General features: G+C 45.9%; 1 protein-coding gene across 1 annotated transcript in view; it reads left to right on the top strand.

Annotated features, from left to right (window-relative positions):
• lrrcc1 (leucine rich repeat and coiled-coil centrosomal protein 1) overlaps nt 1–19,918 on the top strand; it is a 173,503-nt gene extending 153,585 nt beyond the window's left edge. The window contains 5 exon segments of the mRNA XM_038809142.1: nt 1,188–1,396; nt 14,579–14,716; nt 16,648–16,783; nt 19,270–19,438; nt 19,680–19,918. Of these exon segments, the coding sequence (XP_038665070.1) occupies nt 1,188–1,396; nt 14,579–14,716; nt 16,648–16,783; nt 19,270–19,392 (606 nt within the window). The 3' untranslated portion in view covers nt 19,393–19,438; nt 19,680–19,918.
• Nucleotides 19,919–20,923: the final 1,005 nt, after the last annotated feature.

The following is a 20,923-nucleotide window of genomic DNA, read 5'->3' as shown; positions in this document are numbered from 1 at the left end:
CTGTCGCTGGGTCAAAATCTTGGAACTCGCTCCCTTATATGTATACCTACACCACATGGACTGCAGTAGTCCAAGAATGCAGCTCACCACCACCTTCTCGAGGGCAATTAGAGATGGTCAACAAATGTTGGCCAAGCCAGCGAAGCCCCCATCCTGTAAAAATGGATGTGCAACTATACATAAGGGGGTTTGAGGTGTGAGGGTGAGAAGGCCTAACACTTCTAAAACAACTGAGGAAATCTTTTTAATCAGCTCACCTTGGTATTCACCCACCTCCGTGGCCACCCAAGATCTGTATCTGAGATAAGCATGCCCAACTCCATCTTGCTCAATCTCCTGACCAAATATTGTGTGCGAGGAAGTTCTTTAAACCGAGGGGAAATTCCCCAACTCGAGCTACTCGCCTCAGTAGCAAAAATCTGGCCCTCAGGCTTGCTGTAATGGGATCCAATTCAACGAGATAAGGATCTGCCTGGAAGAGAGAACATAATAGCCTGGCTGTCCCTGCCTCATACCTGCACCCTATTCTAACTAAACACTATTTCTGCTTTGGCCACATTCGGCAATCTGGGCACATATTGCGCTAGTTTTCCAAAGTGAAGTTATAGTTCAAGTTTGCACTCAACCCATTTGTACAATTGGCCTCCTTGAAGTTCTGCAAACAAGCTCAGTGAACAGAAACTTTCATGATGATTAATTCCATCTGGGGCCATAGCTCATTTTGTGTGTGGTCCCTGTTTTCAGCAAACAAGATTTGTGCAACTTAATTTGCACTGGACATAATTTATGCTTGAAATTCCTCAATCTTTTATGCTGATTTGGTTAGTTTTGAGCCAACTACCCTGCAAAAACCAGTGCAGGCTTGCAGAAACTCAGCCTCAACAATTCTGTATCCTGCATATTTCACATTAAGGCATCAAATAACTAGTTTGTCTTGCTTTATGTGACCAAGATAGCAACTTTGAATGGAAAAGTTATAGTGTCAGTAATTTATTGATGAAAAGCAATATAAATGATGTCCATTTCATATTTGGGGAAATTCTAATGAATCATTGATTTGAGTTTTAATCACTTATTGTGCAGTATCTCTAAGGGTAAATAGCCTATTAATATAGATATGATTGTGATTTGCCTATCTCCTGACTAGGCACTGAAATATAAGAAAAATATATTATTTGCCCCTGCAGGGTTTGCAAGAGAGAGATGACCAGATTCGGAAAGCTCGTGAGGAAAATCTGCAGGACAAAAGAACCTTCCATGAGCAATTAGAGGATGAAGCTGCTGTTTCACAAGATCTCAGAGAAAATGTAGAGAGACTTTCAGAGCGCAAAAAAGAACTAAAGCAACAACTTGAAGAAAAAGAAACCGAGCTGGATGAAACAAAAATGGCATTTAGGTAAATGCTAAATATTAGTACCATTCCTGCACAGCTATATTCTCAGCTGAATAATATTGTGATGCTCTATTTTAGTTTCCAAAGTTAATAAGTCTCACTGTGGTCAATGATCTTGGATCAATTACTGTAGATTTCAAATCTCTCAAAGGATGGATTTTTTAATATAAAATTTAATATAAAATTCTAACCGAATTGCAACAGAGTCCCGTGTCGAGTGTATGTAGCCAGGTGTTTCCCGGCACTCGTGGTGCCGAAAAAGATTACACTATCAAATGGGAATCTGTTGCAATCAAGGGCCTCAGCGGGGAATGCCCTACCAAGGCTGTACTTGGTCCCATTTCCTGCTGTGAGGTGCTCTGCACGGCAGACAGTAAAAATCATCTAGTGTCAGAGTCATGTAGTTAATTGTAACTCAATCTAACAATAATTCAAGTGTTTATTTTAAATTAATTAATTAGTGCTTAAATATCACTCAACGGGGTGCAGTGGTCCAACTGATGTGGCAGATCTGTGATGCTTCCAGTGTTCCGGTCGACTACATCTGCAGCAAGTGTAACCAATGGCAGCTCGTCACAGACCGCGTGGTTCGGTTGGAGCAGCAATTGGATGCACTTAGGAGCATGCAGGTGGTGGAAAGCGTCGTAGATAGGAGTTATAGAGATGTGGTCACACCCAAGGTGCAGGCAGAGAGATGGGTGACCACCAGAAGGGGCAGGCAGTCAGTGCAGGAATCCCCTGTGGTTGTCCCCCTCTCGAACAGGTATATTACTTTGGATACTTTTGGGGGGAATAGCCTAACGGGGAAACAGCAGCAGCCAAAGCAGTGGCACCACGGCTGGCTCTGATGTTCAGGGAGGGTCAAAACGCAGAAGAGCAATAGCCATAGGGGACTCTATAGTCAGGGGCACAGATAGGTGCCTCTGTGGACGTGAAAGAGACTCCAGGATGGTATGTTGCCTCCCTGGTGCCAGGGTCCAGGATATCTCCGGATGGGTAGTGGGCATCCTGAAGGGCGAGGGCAAACAGGCAGAGGTCATTGTACATATTGGTACTAACGACATAGGCAGTAAGGGGCACGAGGTCCTGCAGCAGGAGTTCAGGGAGCTAGACAGAAAGTTAAAAGATAGGACCTCCAGGGTTGTAATCTCGGGATTACTCCCTGTGCCACGTGCCAGTGAGGCTAGAAATAGGAAGATAGAGCAGCTAAATGCGTGGCTAAACAGCTGGTGTAGGAGAGAGGATTTCTGCTATCTGGACCACTGGGAGCTCGTCCGGGGCAGGTGTGACCTGTATAAGAAGGACGGGTTGCATCTAAACTAGAGAGGCATAAATATCCTGGCTGCAAGGTTTGCTAGTGTCACACAGAAGAATTTAAACTAGTATGGCAGCGGTGTGGGTACCGGAGCAATAGGTCAGAAGGTGAAAGCATAGAGGGAGAACTAGGGAATAGGGCCAGTATGGCTCTGAGGAAGAGCAGACAGGGAGATGCTGCTGAAAACAGCGGGACTGGTGGCCTGAAGTGCATATGTTTAATGCAAGAAGTTTAACAGGTAAAGCAGATGAATTTAGAGCTTGGATTAGTACGTGGAACTATGATGTTGTTGCTATTACAGAGACCTGGTTGAGGGAAGGACAGGATTGGCAGCCAAATGTTCCAGGATTTAGATGTTTCAGGCAGGATAGAGGGGGATGTAAAAGAGGTGGAGGAGTTGCGCTACTGGTCAGGGAGAATATCACCGCTGTACTGCGGGAGGACACCTCAGAGGGCAGCGAGGCTACATGGGTTGAGATCAGGAATAAGAAGGGTGCAGTCACAGTGTTGGGGGTTTACTGCAGGCCACCCAACAGCCAGCGGGAGATAGAGGAGTGGATAGGTAGGCAGATTTTGGAAAGGAGTAAAAGCAACAGGGTTGTTGTGATGGGAGACTTTAACTTCCCCAATATTGACTTGGACTAACTTAGTGCTGGGGGCTTGGACGGGGCAGAGTTAGAAGGAGCATCCAGGAGGGAAATTACTGGAGAGAATTCTTCGAGACAGGATCTACTCCCATTTGGAAGCAAGTAGTCGTATTAGCGAGAGACAGCATGGTTTTGTGAAGGAGAGGTCGTGTCTCACTAACTTGGTAGAGTTTTTCGAGGACGTCACAAAGATGATTGATGGAGGGGTAGGGCAGTAGATGTTGTTTCTATAGACTTCAGTAAGGCCTTTGATAAGGTCCCTCATGTCAGACTGGTACAAAAGGTGAGGTCTCACAGGATCAGGGGTGAGCTGGCAAGATGGATACAGGACTGGCTAGGTCATAGAAGGCAGAGAGTAGCAATGGAAGGGTGCTTTTCTGATTGGAGGGCTGTGATTAGTGGTGTTCCGCCGGGATCAGTGCTGGGACCTTTGCTGTTCGTAGTATATATAAATGATTTGGAGGAAAATATAACTGGTCTGATTAGTAAGTCTGCAGACGACAGGTGGAATTGTGGATAACGATGAGGACTGTCAGAGGATACAGCAGGATTTAGATCATTTGGAGACTTGGCGGAGAGATGGCAGATGGAGTTTAATCCGGACAAATGTGAGGTAATGCACTTTGGAAGGTCTCATGCAGGTAGGGAATATATAGTGAATGGTAGAACCCTCAAGAGTATTGACAGTCAGAGAGATCTAGGTGTACAGGTCCACAGGTCACTGAAAGGGGCAACACAGGAGGAGAAGGTAGTCAAGAAGGCATACGGCATGCTTGCCTTCATTGGCCGTGGCATTGAGTACAAGAATTGGCAAGTCATGTTGCAGCTGTATAGAACCTTAGTTAGGCCACACTTGGAGTATCGTGTCGAATTCTGGTCGCCATGCCACCAGAAGGATGTGGAGGTTTAGAGAGGGTGCAGAAGAGATTTACCAGGATGTTGCCTGGTATGGAGGGCATTAGCTATGAGGAGAGGTTGAATAAACTCGGTTTGTTCTCACTGGAACGACGGAGGTTGAGCGGCGACCTGATAGAGGTCGACAAAATTATGAGGGCATAGACAGAGTGGAGAGTCAGAGGCTTTTTCCCAGGGTAGAGGGGTCAATTACTAGGGAGCATAGGTTTAATGTGCGAGGGGCAAGGTTTAGAGGAGATGTACGAGGCAAGTTTTTTTACACAGAGGGTAGTGGGTGCCTGGAACTCGCTGCCAGAGGAGGTGGTGGAAGCAGGGATGATAGTGACATTTAAGGGGCATCTTGACAAATACATGAACAGGATGGAAATAGAGGGATACGGACCCTGGAAGTGCAGAAGATTTTAATTTAGATGGGCAGGATGGTCAGCATAGGCTTGGAGGGCCGAAGGGCCTGTTCCTGTGCTGTACTTTTCTTTGTTCTTTTGTTCAGACCTCCTCAGTGCAGGAGGAGATCCTGTACCCTAATCTCTTGACTCCCCCCCCCCCCCCCCCCCCCCCCCCCAAGCCCCAACTCACCTATAGGGGGGGTCCTCCGCTCCCATATCCCACCTCACAATGGCAGGGCATTCACAGGGCCCCAACCGCAGCACGGGAAAAATTGCAGTCTGGCACCAGCAGCTTGGCATCGTGGCAGTGCTACCTGGGCAGTGCCAGGCTGCCAATCGGGCAGATGCCAAAAGTGCCAAGATGCCACACTACCTGGAGGCCAATCACTCGGGGGCCTACGATCCCCTTGGAGATCCCTCCCACCCCACCAGTGCCGTTCCACCTGGTCCCCATTTGTTGGGACCAGTACTGAAAGACGCTCACCTAAAGTTTCCACGGTGAAGAGGTTAGATCCCAATTCCTCAGGTAGATCAGGTGAACTGCATATTAGAGTGAGACTAGCTACTCACTCTAATAGCTAGAGTGAGACTAGCTACTCACTCTAATATGCAGATTTGTCAAATCCAGATCACGCTGTCTTGTGAGATCTAACACCGTGGTGAGCTGGAAAGATCCTGGAAGAGGCTTCTCCCAGCATATACCGACCGCTTTGCATCCCCATTCAGGCGGGACATGGCCAGTAGATCGCGCCCTTAATTTCTAGTACTATACTTCCAGACACCTCCGATACTTGCCTTCTTTAACTCATGGCAATACATTTTTGTGATGGACATGTACATTATCTGCAAAAAATTTCATTCTTCTCCCGGTTTTTCCCAAGTTCTAACACTAATCATTCATTTTCTCTTTTTCCATTGTTTTCACCTGGTCTTTTCGGGCAATTTTTCCTTTCCCTACTAAGTTGTTCCCTGGTTGCACCAAAGCTACCTTATTCCATTTCACGCTTCATATGTTATTATAAAGAGATTGGAGTAAAAGAGTAAAGGATTCTGACTGCACCGTTTAAGATTTTGGTGAGATTATACTTGCAATACTGTGTACCGTTTTGGTCTCTGTAAGAAGGATCTACTTGCCTTAGAGTAACAAAAAAAATAACTAAACTGATTCCTAGGATGAGGGGATTGTCCTTTGAAGGAGATTGAGTGGACTAGGCCTATATTAGCTAGAATTTTGAAAAATGAGAAGCAATTTTCAGTAAAACATATAACATTCATAAGCGGATTAACAGAGAAGATGCTGAAAGGACGTTTTCCCTGGCTGGGAGTAAACATAGTCATATGAACCACAGCACTATATCATGATGATCTAGACACTCCAGCATTGTCCAAATCTGTTTTCATCAAAATTATGAATTTGGCAGCTCGCACAGGTGAGTCCAGTCTTATCAACACTATGTATGCCCAAATAGATGGTGTTGCCATGGGAACCCCACTAGGCCCAGCTCTCACAAACACCTTTGTCGGTATCCACGAGAAACATGTTTTAAGATGGAATGACCCTAACCTCCTCCCATTGCATATTTCTAATATGTAGGTGATACATTTGCTGCTATGTGTTAAAATTTTCTTACACACCTTGATGATTTCCATCCTGCGTTCAAATTCACCTTTGAAATGGTGCGCTTATTCAGAAATTCCCCAATGGGTTTACTACTATAACAAAAGCCTAGTTTATATTGGTTGGGATTCCATCGGTTCCACACGTTATAAGATTGGCCTTATCAACAACCCCATAAATAGGTCCGCAGCCATTTGCACAGTGTGTGCGCTTGATGGCGTAATGGGGTGCAGCTAAGCTATCCCATAGGATAATGACCACCCAATCAGATTATTGCTCACTGTCTACCACACAAACTCATGAATGAACCTAAGGACACCACATTTGAGCCTGAAAAGTGCCCAGCCTACCTCGGCCTGCCCTGGCGGTGTAAGGAGCCTCAGAAATTTCAGCAGCAGGTGAGGGTAGCCGTTTCACACTGCTACTGTGCAGTAGCAACACAAGTGATTCTGTACTAACAGGATACTGCCATCAAGCCAAAAAGATGTTCAGCCTACCTCACAATAAGTAATATGTGATAATACATGAATTTCAGTACCGTAGTGATGCCAGATATGTAGGCTATATGTCCCAAAACTGGTGCATCATATCAAACAGCACGTCCCTATGGTTGTTCGCAATAGGCAAAGTAATGGTGGTACTAAACCAGCCTGTGCTTGCAAAACTCCAACATCAGATGGATGTTTCCCAAAAAAACTATTTAGGGCGCAATCCTCCGGCCACGCTGCACCGGAAAAGCATCTCACCACGGCACTGCGAGGCCGGTGAAAACTGTGAGACCCCGCACCTGGGATCTACCTGGCTCTCAACGCAATCTCATGAGACGTTGCAAGGGGAATCCCACCCACAATGGGCTGAATGAGTTTTTGGCAAATCTGCATATTAGAGCGAGGCAGTAAAGCTTCACTCTAATGTGCAAGTTCCCAAGCTACCTGAGGCATTGGGATTCAATCCCTCCGCCTCTGGGACCTCTGGCAAGCACCGTTCAGCACCGATCCCCACAAAAGGGGACCAAAGGGAAAGGCTCTCGTGTTTAGAAGCCCCCAGGGTAGGGTGGTGCCCTGGCACTACTGATACCACCTGGATACCCTGGCACTTCCAGCCTGCCATGATGGCAGTGCCAGCCAGGCATTGCCAGGGTACCCAGGTGCCACTGCCAGGTTACCAGGTTGGCACGGCCAAGGTGCCAGGCAGGCATTTAGTGCACCCAATCAGGCCCGGGTTGCCCATCGTGGGACTGGGGGGGGGGGGGGGGGGGGGGGGAGAGAGAGAGAGGGAGACCCTCCCATGCTGTGTTCCGGCAGGGGTGGGGCGAGGAGATCAGGGATTCTTTTCGGGGCCCCAGAGATCGGGGCACCATTTAAAAATGATGTCCTGATCTCTCCCTGCAACGGGGAGTTCCGGAAAGCAGAACTCGCCATTGTAAAAAACGGGATTATGTGCGGCCTTGGCCGTGCGTTCCCCGTTTAGACCCCTTATTCAAAGCGAGTTGAGTTGAATATCCATATGTTTCTCAGCACTGCGAGTGCCAGGAAATACGCGGCTAAAAGTGCTCACTCAAGGAACTTGTTCCTTTTTGGGAAGATCGCAGCCCAAGTGTCATTTCCGGCACGAAAATCATTGCGAATCGCGGCAGCTGTTCTGGTGCGATTCCCACCCTCTCCCTTCGCATGTAGTCATTTTTTGGAGGGAGGTATGATGTGCACTAGCATTGAGAGGAATGGGGCAAGGTTGAACACCTAAAAAATGGCGCTTCAACCTCAGAAAAACGCTAAAGTCCCCACTGCAATTGCCAGCATCAGGCCCTGCCAATCACCGACACCAGCCCCCTCACTACCACCACCAATCGCTGGTACCAGCTAAGCATCCCGCTCTGCCCTGCCTCATGTTCTGCCCCTTAATGCTCCTCCCCATTCAGGCCAAGCCCCTTGGCGCTGCCCCTGGAAGTACCTGCCATGTGCCACAATCGGGCCTCTGAGCCCCCTGGCGTGATCGTCATGTCTGGTCTCCATTTGTGGAGACCAGTAGTGATTCACGCTGGTTTCACATTGTGCTAGCAGGTGGGAGAACTGCAAGAGCTGGGAGAATCAAGCTTAAAACACATTCTGTATATTGAAATGAAAATTTAACTATGCTAATCTGGTTCATGCCCAATAAGGGGACTTAGTGATGAGACAACTCTACATGAACCTTGGCATTTCAGACTTTTAGTTCAGGCATGAACTAAATTATGGCTACTGAAAGGAACTGGGAGCATCGCAAACTGCTTGGCATCTGGTTCAATTCCCGTTTCAGGGCTCACCCGATTATCCTGACATAGTGGGATATGTGCCGGTCGCAAAGCAGCTGGAAAATCTCCCCATAGTGTCCAACATTAGATGTGATTCTCTGATTTTTTTAGCACTTACGAAACAATCCTGACTGTGCTAAGAATTGGGCTAACAATCAATTTAAGATCATCAGTCGGGCTTGCAGTTTGACTCACTTACACATGCAAGAAGCTTCATAACAGAGGGAACATGCCCATGCATTGTGCATTTTTCAACTAAACAAAACCTTGGGAGACAGCCATTCCCTGGTTCACTCCCCATGGCGATGCCTTGCCCAATCAAAGTTGACTTGCCTAGTTTGAATTTAAACAAAGGTTTGGCAGTTAACTCCTCCATGGTGCCTTCTCCATAGTAACGCCTCCAAAATTGAGTCCACTTGCCAACCAACCAGGACCCTCTTCTCATGCAGCATAAATTGTTGTTCTCTTTGAGATTTGGTATTCTTGCAGTTCTGACCTGAAAGGGCAAGACGAAAAGCTTTGACAGTGTCACTTTTTTTTAAAAATTTCCAATTGAGGGGCAGTTTAGCGTTGCCAGTCCAACTATCCTGCACATCTCGGCACCATGAGGCTTCAGTGCTAATCATACTTCTGCCCCGACAGTATGTCTCTTTATTTAGCATTACTGTTTTATTTACCTCTGGGAGAAGCCTTCTAGTTGCTGTTTTTTAAAGTCTGAAATGCCAAGGTTCATGTAGAGTTGTCTCATCACTAAGTCCTCTTATGAGCTTTTCTGTGAATATCAAAAGGAAATCTGGGCAAATAGTTAAAGTTGAGGTCTGACCAGACAATAGTTTATGGGTGCGATTCTCCGCCCCCCCATGCCGGGTGGGAGAATAGCGGGAGGGCCTCCTGACATTTTTCACGCCCTCCCGCTATTCTCTCCCCCCCCCCGACCCACGCCACGAATCGCCGTTCGCCGTTTTTTGCGGCGATTCTCCGAGGCCGAGCGGCCGGCCCTTCACGCCCATTTCAACACAGCAGCAAACACACCTGCTCGCTGCCGTCGTGAAACGTGCGGCAGATGCCCATTTGGAGCATCTAGAGGCCCGATTGGCAGGGGAGCACCATGATTGTGCTCGGGAGGGGACAGGCCCGCGATCGGTGCCCACCAATCGTCGGGCCAGCGTCTAAAACAGACGCACTCTTTCCCCTCCGCCGCCCGGAAAGATCAAGCCGCCACGTCTTGCCGGGCGGCTGAGGAGAAAGACTGCAACTGCGCATGCGCGGGTTGGCGTTGTCCAACCTGCGCATGCGCGGCTGATGTCATCGTCAGCCGCCGTGACGCTTGACGTGCGACCTTGACGACCGTCGTAGCCTCGCCCGGGGGGGGGAGAATTGGCCCCGGAAGTGGCCGTGAAGGCTGCCGTGGGTCACGGCCTGTCCCACGGCAGCCTTTACGATTCTCCGCATTTGCGGAGAATCTCGCCCTAGGTTTCCCATAACATTGTCCAACTTGAACACCACCACTTGGGGGGAATGTGTCAAACTGTCCTCTTCTATTGACTTCTCTCATTTTACTTGAGGTTGCCACAATGCTGGTTAATCACCCTTCACCATCTCCTATTAATCACCCATTCCTCTTCCATTGCTGCTGCGTTTAATTCTCTCAAAACCGCAATTTTCCATCTAGTCTTAGGCCTCCCTCTTCTCCTTCGGTAGTCCCATCTCCAGAACTCGCTTCACCACATTTCCCCTCCCACTCCGCAACAGATAAACATACCATTTCATTTTCTTCTCAGCTACTTTCTTTTCTCCAAAAATCTTCACTGACCCTCTGATGTACTACTTCCTGATTTTGTCCTTTCTCATCACTCCACACACCCACCTCAGCATCCAAACCTAATTTGCATCTAGTAGCTGCTCCTCTCTTGATGTTGCCCAAGTTCCCCCACTATATAATAGGGACAGCCTCACAACTGTCTTGTAGATTTTTTTCTTTCAGTTTCAGTAGCATGTTTCTATTACATAAGACTCCATTGCATGTCTTCCAGTTACATCAACCAGAACGGCGTGGACGGGTATGTGGATTTAGGTGGAGGATCAGTGCAGACTCGATGGGCTGAATGGCCTCTTTCTACACTAAGGATTTTATGAAATCCGGTGCTTAGTTTCTGCCACAACAGGTCAATTATTTCAATGTTTCTCCCTGTCAGGCTACCAATATTTAGACTTGTTATTTTGAGTTTGGTCACCTTTTCACTTCTCTCTCTGGCTTTCTTCTTTAGCCATCCTACTCGACGGTAACCCTTGCCCATTTTTCACCAGGTTTGAGCAGGTACCCTGCGCATTGCATGCACGATAAGCCCTAACGTGGGTGTCATTTCCATTCATATCAACCGCCTTTTGGATTTGGCAGGCGCTTTTACAGCCAGGTGTCCTTTCTGCCACTAACCCACCCGTTTATCCGGGCTTGGGACTGGCACTGATATATGCGGATTTGCCTGCACAGTGTCTGGTTGAATTTGTCAAGCTGTGTGTTTGTAAAATGTATTTCATATCTATATTATGTATACAGAATCATAGCATTGCCATATGTAATATATACAGAATCATAGCATTGCCATATGTAATATATACAGTATCATAGCATTGTCATTTTTAATATATACAGTATCATAGCATTGCCATATATAATATATACAGTATCATAGCATTGCCAGTTTGATGCAAGTTGTTTAATAAGATGAAAACCTCAACTTCAAAAGAGGAAATTTGCTTCAGTTCAGCTGTTCTTGTGAGTATGTGATCAGACAAAATACCGCTTTATTCTTTGTCGATTGAGTTCCACTGCATTGCACTACGGCAGAAACAAATGTTCTTGAATGTGATGCCAAATAATGAAAACAGACAATGTTCATTTGCATAAAATTTTATTAATCTGAAGATATCCTTAAAAAGGACAGTTGAACCACTGTGTAGGTTTTTTCATTAAATTCTAGTTTATATCCTATAATATTGCTAGTTGCATTTCTGCTTCATGTCTGTTTTGTGGAAAATAAATATTAGCTGCTTTAGTTGGTAAACCCTGGTCTGTGTTCAATAACAGTAATCCCCAAGGGTTTGAGGTAGTGCAGTGGGAGACAGCATTTAATTCAGTAAGCACAGCAAGTTGGATAATTGTTAATTATCGAGTTGCATACTTCTGCTAAAGGCAGCTTATTGAAAGGCACAGTCTCTGGATCAGAGGTGGCATCATCTGTTTATCAGAATTGCTATGAAACCATAAATAGAAAAGGTTTGATAAAAAATCCTGCAGTTACTCTAGATTTGGATCATGGAATGATTATATCACATGAGGCCAAGAGGCCAGTCGTGTTCATGCTGGCTCTCGGCAAGAGCAACTCAGCTAGTCCCACTCTGCCCCCACCCTTTCCCTGCAACATTATTCTTTTCAGTTATCCAATTCCCTTTTGAAAACCTCAATACTATCTGTCTTTACCACACTCCCAGTTAGTGCATTCAAGATCTTAACCAATCTCCAAGTAAAAAAGATTCTCCTCATGTCACTGTTGGTTCTTTTGCCATCCACCTTAAATTGGTGCCCTATGTTTCTTTGCCTCTGCCGGTGGGAACAGTTGCTGTCTATTTACTCTCTTTACGGGCGGGGAACAGAGGGAAGTAGATCCTTGGAAAATAGGCGACAGGTTTAGATAAAGGATCTGGATCGGCGCAGGCTGGGAGGGCCGAAGGGCCTGTTCCTGTGCTGTAATTTTCTTTGTTCTTTAAATCCCTCCTGACTTTGAACACTCTTTTATCAAATCTCCTCTTAACCATTCTCTCCCTCAGGAGAATAACCTCAAAGGTTCTTCAATCCATCAGTCATCCTATCCTCGTAAATCTTTTCTGCACCCTTGGTGAAACCTTCACATCCTCCCTCGTATGCAATACCCAGAATTGGGAACAGTACTCCAGTTGAGGCTCAACCAGTGTTTTATAAAGGTTCATCATAACCTCCTTGGTTTTGTAGGCTGTGCTTCTATTTATAAAGCCCAGGTTTCCATATGGCTTATTAACTGGCTGTGTCCTGGGCACACAAGTCTAGGTAATTTATGGAGAGATAGTGGTAATGTCACTGAACTAGTAATCCAGACGCCCAGACTAGTCCTCACCATGGCAGCCAGTGGAATTTAAATTCAATTAAAAGCTAGTCTCTGCAATAGTGACTATGAAACTGTTGTCATTTGTTGTAAAAACCCATCTGGTTCAGTAATATCCTTCAGAGAAGGAAATCTGACTACTTTACCCGACCTGGTCTACATGTGACACCAAACCCACAGTAATGTGGTTGACTTTTAACCATCCTCTGAAGTGGCCTAGCAAGCTACACAGTTTAAGAGCAATTAAGGATGGGCAACAAATATCACCGAAGCCTACATCTCCAGAATTAATCAATGACAGTATATATTAAGAAAAGCAATCCCTGCAAACTTTCCTTCAAACCCAAAAAAACAACTGAGTGATATTTCCTATCACTCTGCCAACTTCATATTTATCCTGCCCTTTTCCCTTTTGTTTCAACTTGGGCTTCAATTTTGCTGGCTTATGTGGCATTTTATCAAATGCCTTTGGGAATTCCATATGTACCACATCAACTACTTTACCCGTACTGATCACCTCTGTTTCCTTGTCATAAAAATGCAAGTCAGTTTAGTATAAACACTATTTGCCTTTAACAAATCCATTTCCACTACCGAGTTGAAACTGACTGGCCTAGAGCTGCTGGGTTTATCCTGACACTCCTTTATAGACTTCTTAAGATCAGCTATGATTATTTTGAATGGCAGATCAGGGTCGCGATTCTCCGACCCCCACGCCGGGTGGGAGAATCGCCGGAGTGCCGGGTGATTCACACCACGCCGCCCTGGCACCCGCACGCAATTCTCCTCCCTCTCCCCCCCCCCCCCCCCCAAAAATGGCGTGTCGCGTTTTGCGACAGGCTGCTCGGAGGATCGCCGCTCCAGTCGAGTGGCGTTTCTCCGGCCCGGATGGGCCGAGCGGCCTGCCTAATCCGACCGGTTCACGCCGGCGCCAACCACACCTGGTCGCTGCCGGCGTGAACAGCGCGCGACCGCTGCGTGTGAGGCCTGTGGGGGGGCGGAGGGAGGATCGAGCACCAGGGGGGTGCTCAGGAGGGGTCTGGCCCGCGATCGGTGCCCACCGATCGTCGGGCCGGCGTCTCTGAAAGACGCACTCTTTTCCCCCCGCCGCCGCGCAAGATCAATCCTCCATGTCTTGCGGGGTGGCGGAGGGGAAGACGGCAACCGCGCATGCGCGGGTTGGCGCCGGCCAACCTGCGCATACGCAGGTGACGTCATTTAGGCACCACCGGCTGCGTTATTCAGGCGGCGCCGCTTTGACGCGGGCGCCAAGGCCCGGCATGCGAGATTGACACGCCGCTATTCCTTGGCCCCTAGGGGTGGAAGAATAGGGGGCAAGGAGCGACCTCCGACGCCGGAGTGAAACACTCTGGTTTTCACTCCGGCGTCGGCACTTTGTCTCCCTTTGGGAGAATCGCGCCCCAGGTTTGAGGGCCAAATGGTCTCTTTCTCCTATTTTGTACATTCTTGCGTATAACATTTGAAATTATGCAGTCCTCTGGCACCACACCTGTATATAAGGAGGAATGAAAGATTGTGACCAGTACCTCCACCTGCATTTTCCACCCTTACTTAGTCCAGGCAACTTGTTAACTTGAAGAACAGTCAAAAAAATAGTAATAATAATAACCCTTTATTGTCACAAGTATGATGTTACTGTGAAAAGCCCCTAGTCACCACATTCCGGCGCCTGTTCGGGTAAGCTGGTATGGGAATTGAATCTGCGCTGCTGGCCTTGCTCTGCATCACAAACCAGCTGTCTAGCCCACTGAGCGAAACCAGCCCAGTCAGCCAATTCTGAAAAAAACTATTGTTAATTATCAACACCTGCCTAGCAGCTGTTATTGTCTCCTAAAATTTATTTTGTTCTTACAGTGCTGTCAATAAAAAGTGGCAAGATAAAGCAGAAATACTGACGAGACTGGAAACACAAGTCAAACAGATGAAAGAAACCTTTGATGCCAAGGAAAAAAAACTTGTTGCGGAGAGAGACAAAGCTTTGCAATCTCAGAAGTAAGTATTGGCAACTATAAAAATTTTCATAAGTCTAGCTTTGTATTTCTATACCAGCAATGCTATGTATGATATAAAAATGAATTGTAAATGGTTGATATTCAATGACATGGCAGCAAAGTTTGCTTTACAATTGCTCATTGGTCATTTTCCTTGACTCTTATTTGTAATAGATTATATTTATATTAAATAACTAATTCTTCTGCTCAATTGTTGAGTTTCTGAATCTCTTTATCCTTTTGCTCCCACACTTTTAACTCAACAAGTAACCTCATCAATCAGCTCTGATACCTTTACTCTTAACCTGGGACCCTAACATTTCTTAATTATTTTGATTGAAAGAGCACAAAACCAAAGCTATGATAATAATCTTTATTGTCACAAGTAGGCTTACATTAACACTTTAATGAAGTTACTGTGAAAAGCCGCTAGTCGCCACAGTCCGGCGCCTGTTCGGTTAGACTGAGGGCGAATTCAGAATGTCCAAATTACCTAACAAGCACGTCTTTCGGGACTTGTGGGAGGAAACCGGAGCACCCGGAGGAACCCACGCAGACATGGCGAGAACATGCAGACTCCACAAAGATAGTGTCCCAAGCCGGTAATCGAACCTGGGACCCTAGTGCTGTGAAGCAACAGTGCTAACCACTGTGCTACCGTGCTACAACTGTGTAATCAGTTTGTTTTCTTCCTTTTGCACTCTCTCTCATTCTACTTCTGCTGAACGAAAATCGCTTTACCAAAGAAAAACATGTAATAAGAGAGGGTGTGCTCCTGGTATGCAATTTTTACATTAAAAACTTACTGGGTGCCTTGAAATTGACTGGCCCAAATATCCTCTTACTGACTCTAAACAACTTGCAGTACTAACTCTTTCAACTTACCTCTTGCTTGCTACTTCTCTCTGCTGCTCTCTTGTGCTCATGGTTTACCTTTCCCTGAACCTTAGCTGTGGACAAGAGGAAGCAAGCAGTACGGTCAGTCAACAGGAGAGAGACGGCAAGCAGAAGGGTCGGCATGTGAGAGGGATGTAGTGAGCAGGAAAGAGTAGCAAGCAGAGGTTCGGCGAGCCGGAGGGATGTGGAGGGTGGCAGCAAGCAGGAGGGTTTTGAACATTAGAAAAGCCAGTAATTGTAAAGGGAAAAAAATCAAAATAAGTTAGATGAAGGTTTTTCAGCAGGCATCAGCTGCGATGTGGGGAAACTAATACAGCGCCACTAACTGGCCAGGTTATGCAAGTACAGAGTGACAAGTTCAGCAGTTTCCATTTTAAATTTGGATGAATGAATAAATGTTCATGACAATCAGATGGACAGCAGGAAGTAAGTTTTAAGGAGGTCACAGATAAAGACTTTTAATAAGAGATAGATGATGATCCGTATTTTGGAGAGTTTGAAGAACAGCATCCTCTTTTCCATACAAGCCATGCGTAAATATATCAAATATAAAATGTTTCCTTTTTTATACTGTTGTATATTTCTTGACAAATTGGGAAAAACCCCAACAATTTAACTAAAATATAAAATTTAACTTGTGGTAGTTCGGAACCCCTCATCTAGTCTCCAATTTTAATTTACAAATTAATTAAAACCTATATAAAGCATAATATCTTGTTTCCTTTTTCAATAAGAGAACAACTTGGAGCATTTTGAATTGTTTTACAATTCAATTGCAATTCAATTCATTGTTACAGTATTATGTTCCTATTGCACGCCTTCATAAGTTGAATTGTCAAAGTAACTTCTGTTTCCTTGCAAGGTCAAAGATTCTGACAATGTTTGTGATCCAGTTTTGCGTGTCTGCATAATCTGTTCTGATCACATGTCTGTAGCCTGTATAAAACAACATAAAGTTTTCCATTTTATTTGAGTTTTAATATTGGTTGACGAGCATTTTTTTTCACATTATGGTGTTTGTTCAAAATCATTTAGGGCTGCAGTAGAGAAACTTCATTCCATGGACAGTGCATTCCGGCACCAGCTTGAGACCGCACAGGTATCTCAGCAGGCCCAACTTCTGCAACTGGCCAATGAAAAGCAAAAAGAAATTGAAGCAGCAAAAGAAAAGGTAACACTTACTCTTCATTGTCCACTGTACACTGAAGGAACAACTTTGTGGCACTTAATCAATCCCTGAAATATTCCAAAGTGTTTTGAAATCAAAGAATTACTCCTCAGACATAGTTACAGTTTTTATCTAAATATATGCATCAGTGAGCGTATGTCCAGCAAGGTCCCACAAACATCAAATGAATCAATTGCCAGATAATCTATTTTAGGTGGTGTTGCTTGAAGCAGCAACGTTGGCTGGGAAGTCCTGGTCTGACGGGTGTGAACTTCCATGGACTGGAAATCAGTCCGATTCCCAGTCTGCTCCTAGTTTTTTTTACCTGACAAATCCTCTCAATCCCATCACACATGACCATCTAACTCAGGCTGGGTGAGAACTGAGGCCTTCAGTCAAGCTCTGCAGAATCAAATGTAAGAAGCCCCCCCCCCCCCCTTTCACTGCATTAGCTGCTGAAAATAATATCCATTTCAAGCCACAGAGAAGCTAGGTTTGTAGGGTAAATGGGTACAATGTTTGTGAGGAGAGGGTCAGGTAGTTGGGGGGAGAGGTTAGAGGATCAGGCAGCTAGCAGGGGGGTGCAGAGCCAGGCAGTCATGTGATTGGGGGGAGGGGGTTGGGTGGGCCAGGGATAGAGGGTTGGGCAGTCGGTGGGTGGTGGAGGGCCGGCGGGTGGGGTGGAGAGTCATGCAGTGGGGATAGAGGGTTGTGCAGTCGGGGGAAGTGGAGGGCCAGGCAGTCGGCGGGGGAGTGGAGTGTCAGGCAGTTGTGGGGGGGGGGGGGGGGGAGGAGATCAGGCAGTTGGACGGTCCAGTTGTGCTTGGAGGTGGGTAGTTGAGAGTTTGGGAGAGTCCCCTGGGGAGCAGAGGGAATGGAAGTCCAGTGTGGGGGAGTCACGTGGCGAAGGGTTCATGTTGTAGTTGGCAGTTCGGTGGGGTGTGGGGGAAAGCCCTGTAAAAGGGTTGGTGTGGGTCAGTACAATAAATACCCAGAAGTTAGAAGTGTTTTTAATTCTTCCAACTTTTACTGGATAATTATTGATGTAACACAGTCAGAACTATCCAAAGTTTGTGATTTAATACACATTTTCAATTGTTCCCAGAGCAGGGTAATTGTCCAGAGGACGTTTGTTTACACTTCCTGAGCAATTGCCATGCAATCCTTATGTGGGAACGTCCAGTGGGGGGGCTCATGGTGTCTATCGACCTGATTTGCTTTTTTTGACTGAAAACTGCAGACGGTTGTTGAGAATACTTCAGCTTTATCTATTGGACAGATGTGCTGGGTTCCTCCATCATTGAGAATGTGGATATTTGTGGAGCCTCCTCTCACAGTGAGTTGTGTAGTCCACCGCAAGTCATGGCTGGATATGGCAGGACTACAGAGCTTAGATCTGATCCTTTGATCATTTGTTGCTGTTTAACACACAAGTAGTCCTGTGCTGTAGCTTCACCAGGTTAACAGCACATTTTTCGGTATGCCTGGTGTTGCTCCTGGTATAGCCTCCTGCACTCTTCATTGAACCAGGATTGATCCCCTAGCTTGGTGGTAATGGTAGATGGGGGAGATGGTGGGCCATGAGTTTACACTGATTGTGCTCAGGTACAATTCTGCTGATGGCCCACAGCGCCTCATGGCTGCCCAGTCTTAAGTTGCTAGATCGGTTCGAAGTCTATTCCATTTAGCACGTGGTTGCGCCAGACAACACGATGGAGGGTAGTCTCAATGTGAAAATGGGACTTCAACTCCACAAGGTCTGTGCGGTGGTCACTCATACCAATACTGTCATGGACAGATACATCTGAGGCAGGCAGATTTGTGGGGATGAGGTCAAGTATGTTTTTCCCTCTTGTTGGTTCCCTCAACATCTGCCACAGTCCCAATCTAGCAGCTACGTCCTTTAGGACTCGGGCAGCTCGGTCTGTGCTGGTACTACTGAGCCACTCTTGGTTATGGACATTGAAGTCCCCAAGCCAGATTTCATTTAACGTCTGTGCCACACTCAGTGCTTCCTCCAAAAAGTGTTAAAAGTGGAGGAGTACTGATTCATTGCGGGGTGGATGGTACGTGGTAATCAGCAGGAGGTTTTGTTGGCCGTGTCATGAGACTTCATGGGGTGCAGAGCTGATGTTGTTATTTCCCAGGGCAATTGCCTCCTGATTGCATACCTGAGTGGCATGGTACTACAGTGGTTAGCACAGTTGCTTCACGGCTCCAGGGTCCATGTATTTTGCACACATTGTGAGCAAGCAAATATCTTTTGAACTCCCTGTTCATTTATAGTAATCTGTTATGTAAGCAGGAACAAATAACAGGTTAAGTGTTTAAGCCCAATAATTTATGTACTTAAGTTCCTTGCTGTATTAGCATTTTGGGTGCACCGTTATTAGTGTGCGACTAGATACTTTATATTTTTCATGTAAATTCAAAAACTCATATACCGACTGCTTTCAAGATAAAATGTAATCATACGTTAAATCCTTTAGATCTATGAAGTGGAAGAAGAAATGTGTCAGCTTCTTCGAGAGACAGCAAATGGTAAAAAAACCATGGAGAACAAAATACGGAAGCTGACCAGTGCTCTCAATGACATCAAACAAGATTTGTGAGAATGCAACAGATACTCATCCCTTAATAATAAAATCCATGCCACTTATCAAGGGATTTAAAGGGCAGCACGGTGGCCTAGTGGTTAGCACAACCGCCTCACGGCACTGAGGTCCCAGGTTCGAATCCCGGCCCTGGGTCACTGTCTGTGTGGAGTTTGCACATTCTCCCTGTGTCTGCGTGGGTTTCACCGCCACAACCCAAAAATGTGCAGAGTAGGTGGATTGGCCACACTAAATTGCCCCTTAATTGGAAAAAATAATTGGGTAATCTAAATTTTTTTTAAAAAATCAAGGGATTTAAAGTTTAATTTGTTTCCTTGAATTTAAGTCAGGTTTATAAATTCCTGCTGATGCATCTATTAAATGCCTGGATAGTGGGTCTCTCGGCTTTTATCCAGTGTGATGTGATGGGCAGCACTGTAGCACACGTGGCTAGTACTGCGGCTTCACATCGCCAGGGTCCCAGGTTCGATTCCCCGCTGGGTCACTGTCTGAGCGGAGTCTGCACATTCTTCCCCCTGTGTGCGTGGGTTTCCTCCAGGTGATCCGGTTTCCTCCCACAGTCCAAAGACGTGCGGGTTAGGTGGATTGGCCATGCTAAATTGTCCTTAGTGTCCAAAAAAGGTTAGGAGGGGTTAGTGGGTTACGGGGATAGGGTGGAAGTGAGGGCTTAAGTGGGTCAGTGCAGACTCGGTGGGCCGAATGGCCTCCTTCTGCACTGTATGTTCTACGTTCTATGAGGAGGACAGGCTGGTGAAACCCTAAACTCAACCTTGATTCGTGCAGGTTATTGTCAATCATATCACAGTTAATTTCACTGTCTCTGGGTAAAAGGGTAAACATCTCTGGCAAGAGTCCCTTGAGTACAAGCCTTCCCCTTGTGGTCTTTGTACCCAATGACTCCTGTTTGAAAAGTACTCATGTCTGAATATCACTGGACTTGGCTAGGGTGCCCAACAACAACTAAATTGTATGTAGGCATTATAACAACCACGTTGTTAAAGTACCTCTCTGTGGAAATATATGGCAGCATGAAATGAAATGAAAATAGCTTATTGTCACGAGTAGCCTTCAATGAAGTTACTGTGAAAAGCCCCTAGTCACCACATTCCGGCGCCTGTCCGGGGAGGCTGGTACGGGAATGATGCCTATAGGGTAAGAAAGGAGTAAAATTGACAAATCAATGGAATAGTTTTATTTTTAATATTACTCCACCATGATCGCAGTTTCTTTGTGTAATATGCTTATATTGTTAAGTTTTTGTATGGTCCATATGCCTATGAGAGCTGTGTATACCCTGTAGCATCTTAATTTGGCAGCAAAGAGATTTCCATCCAAATTAAACTTTTCTATTCACACAATTAGATTTTTGTTTAGTTTTAGTGTAAAAATTAAACCATCCACTCTGTGCTGGCTTCAGTGGGCAACTTTGTGAAAAAAATATGATACTGAACTGTATGCAACTGAACGATTTCTGATTCTATCCCTGGAGGGTAAAATTGATTGAAGTTTCCACCTACGTGAGAGAAGG

This window comes from Scyliorhinus canicula, chromosome 10 (genome assembly GCF_902713615.1).
Source record: "Scyliorhinus canicula chromosome 10, sScyCan1.1, whole genome shotgun sequence".
NCBI classification, from domain to species: Eukaryota; Metazoa; Chordata; class Chondrichthyes; order Carcharhiniformes; family Scyliorhinidae; genus Scyliorhinus; species Scyliorhinus canicula.
Note: the sequence above shows the minus strand (reverse complement) of the source record. Positions and strands in the feature narration are given on the sequence as shown.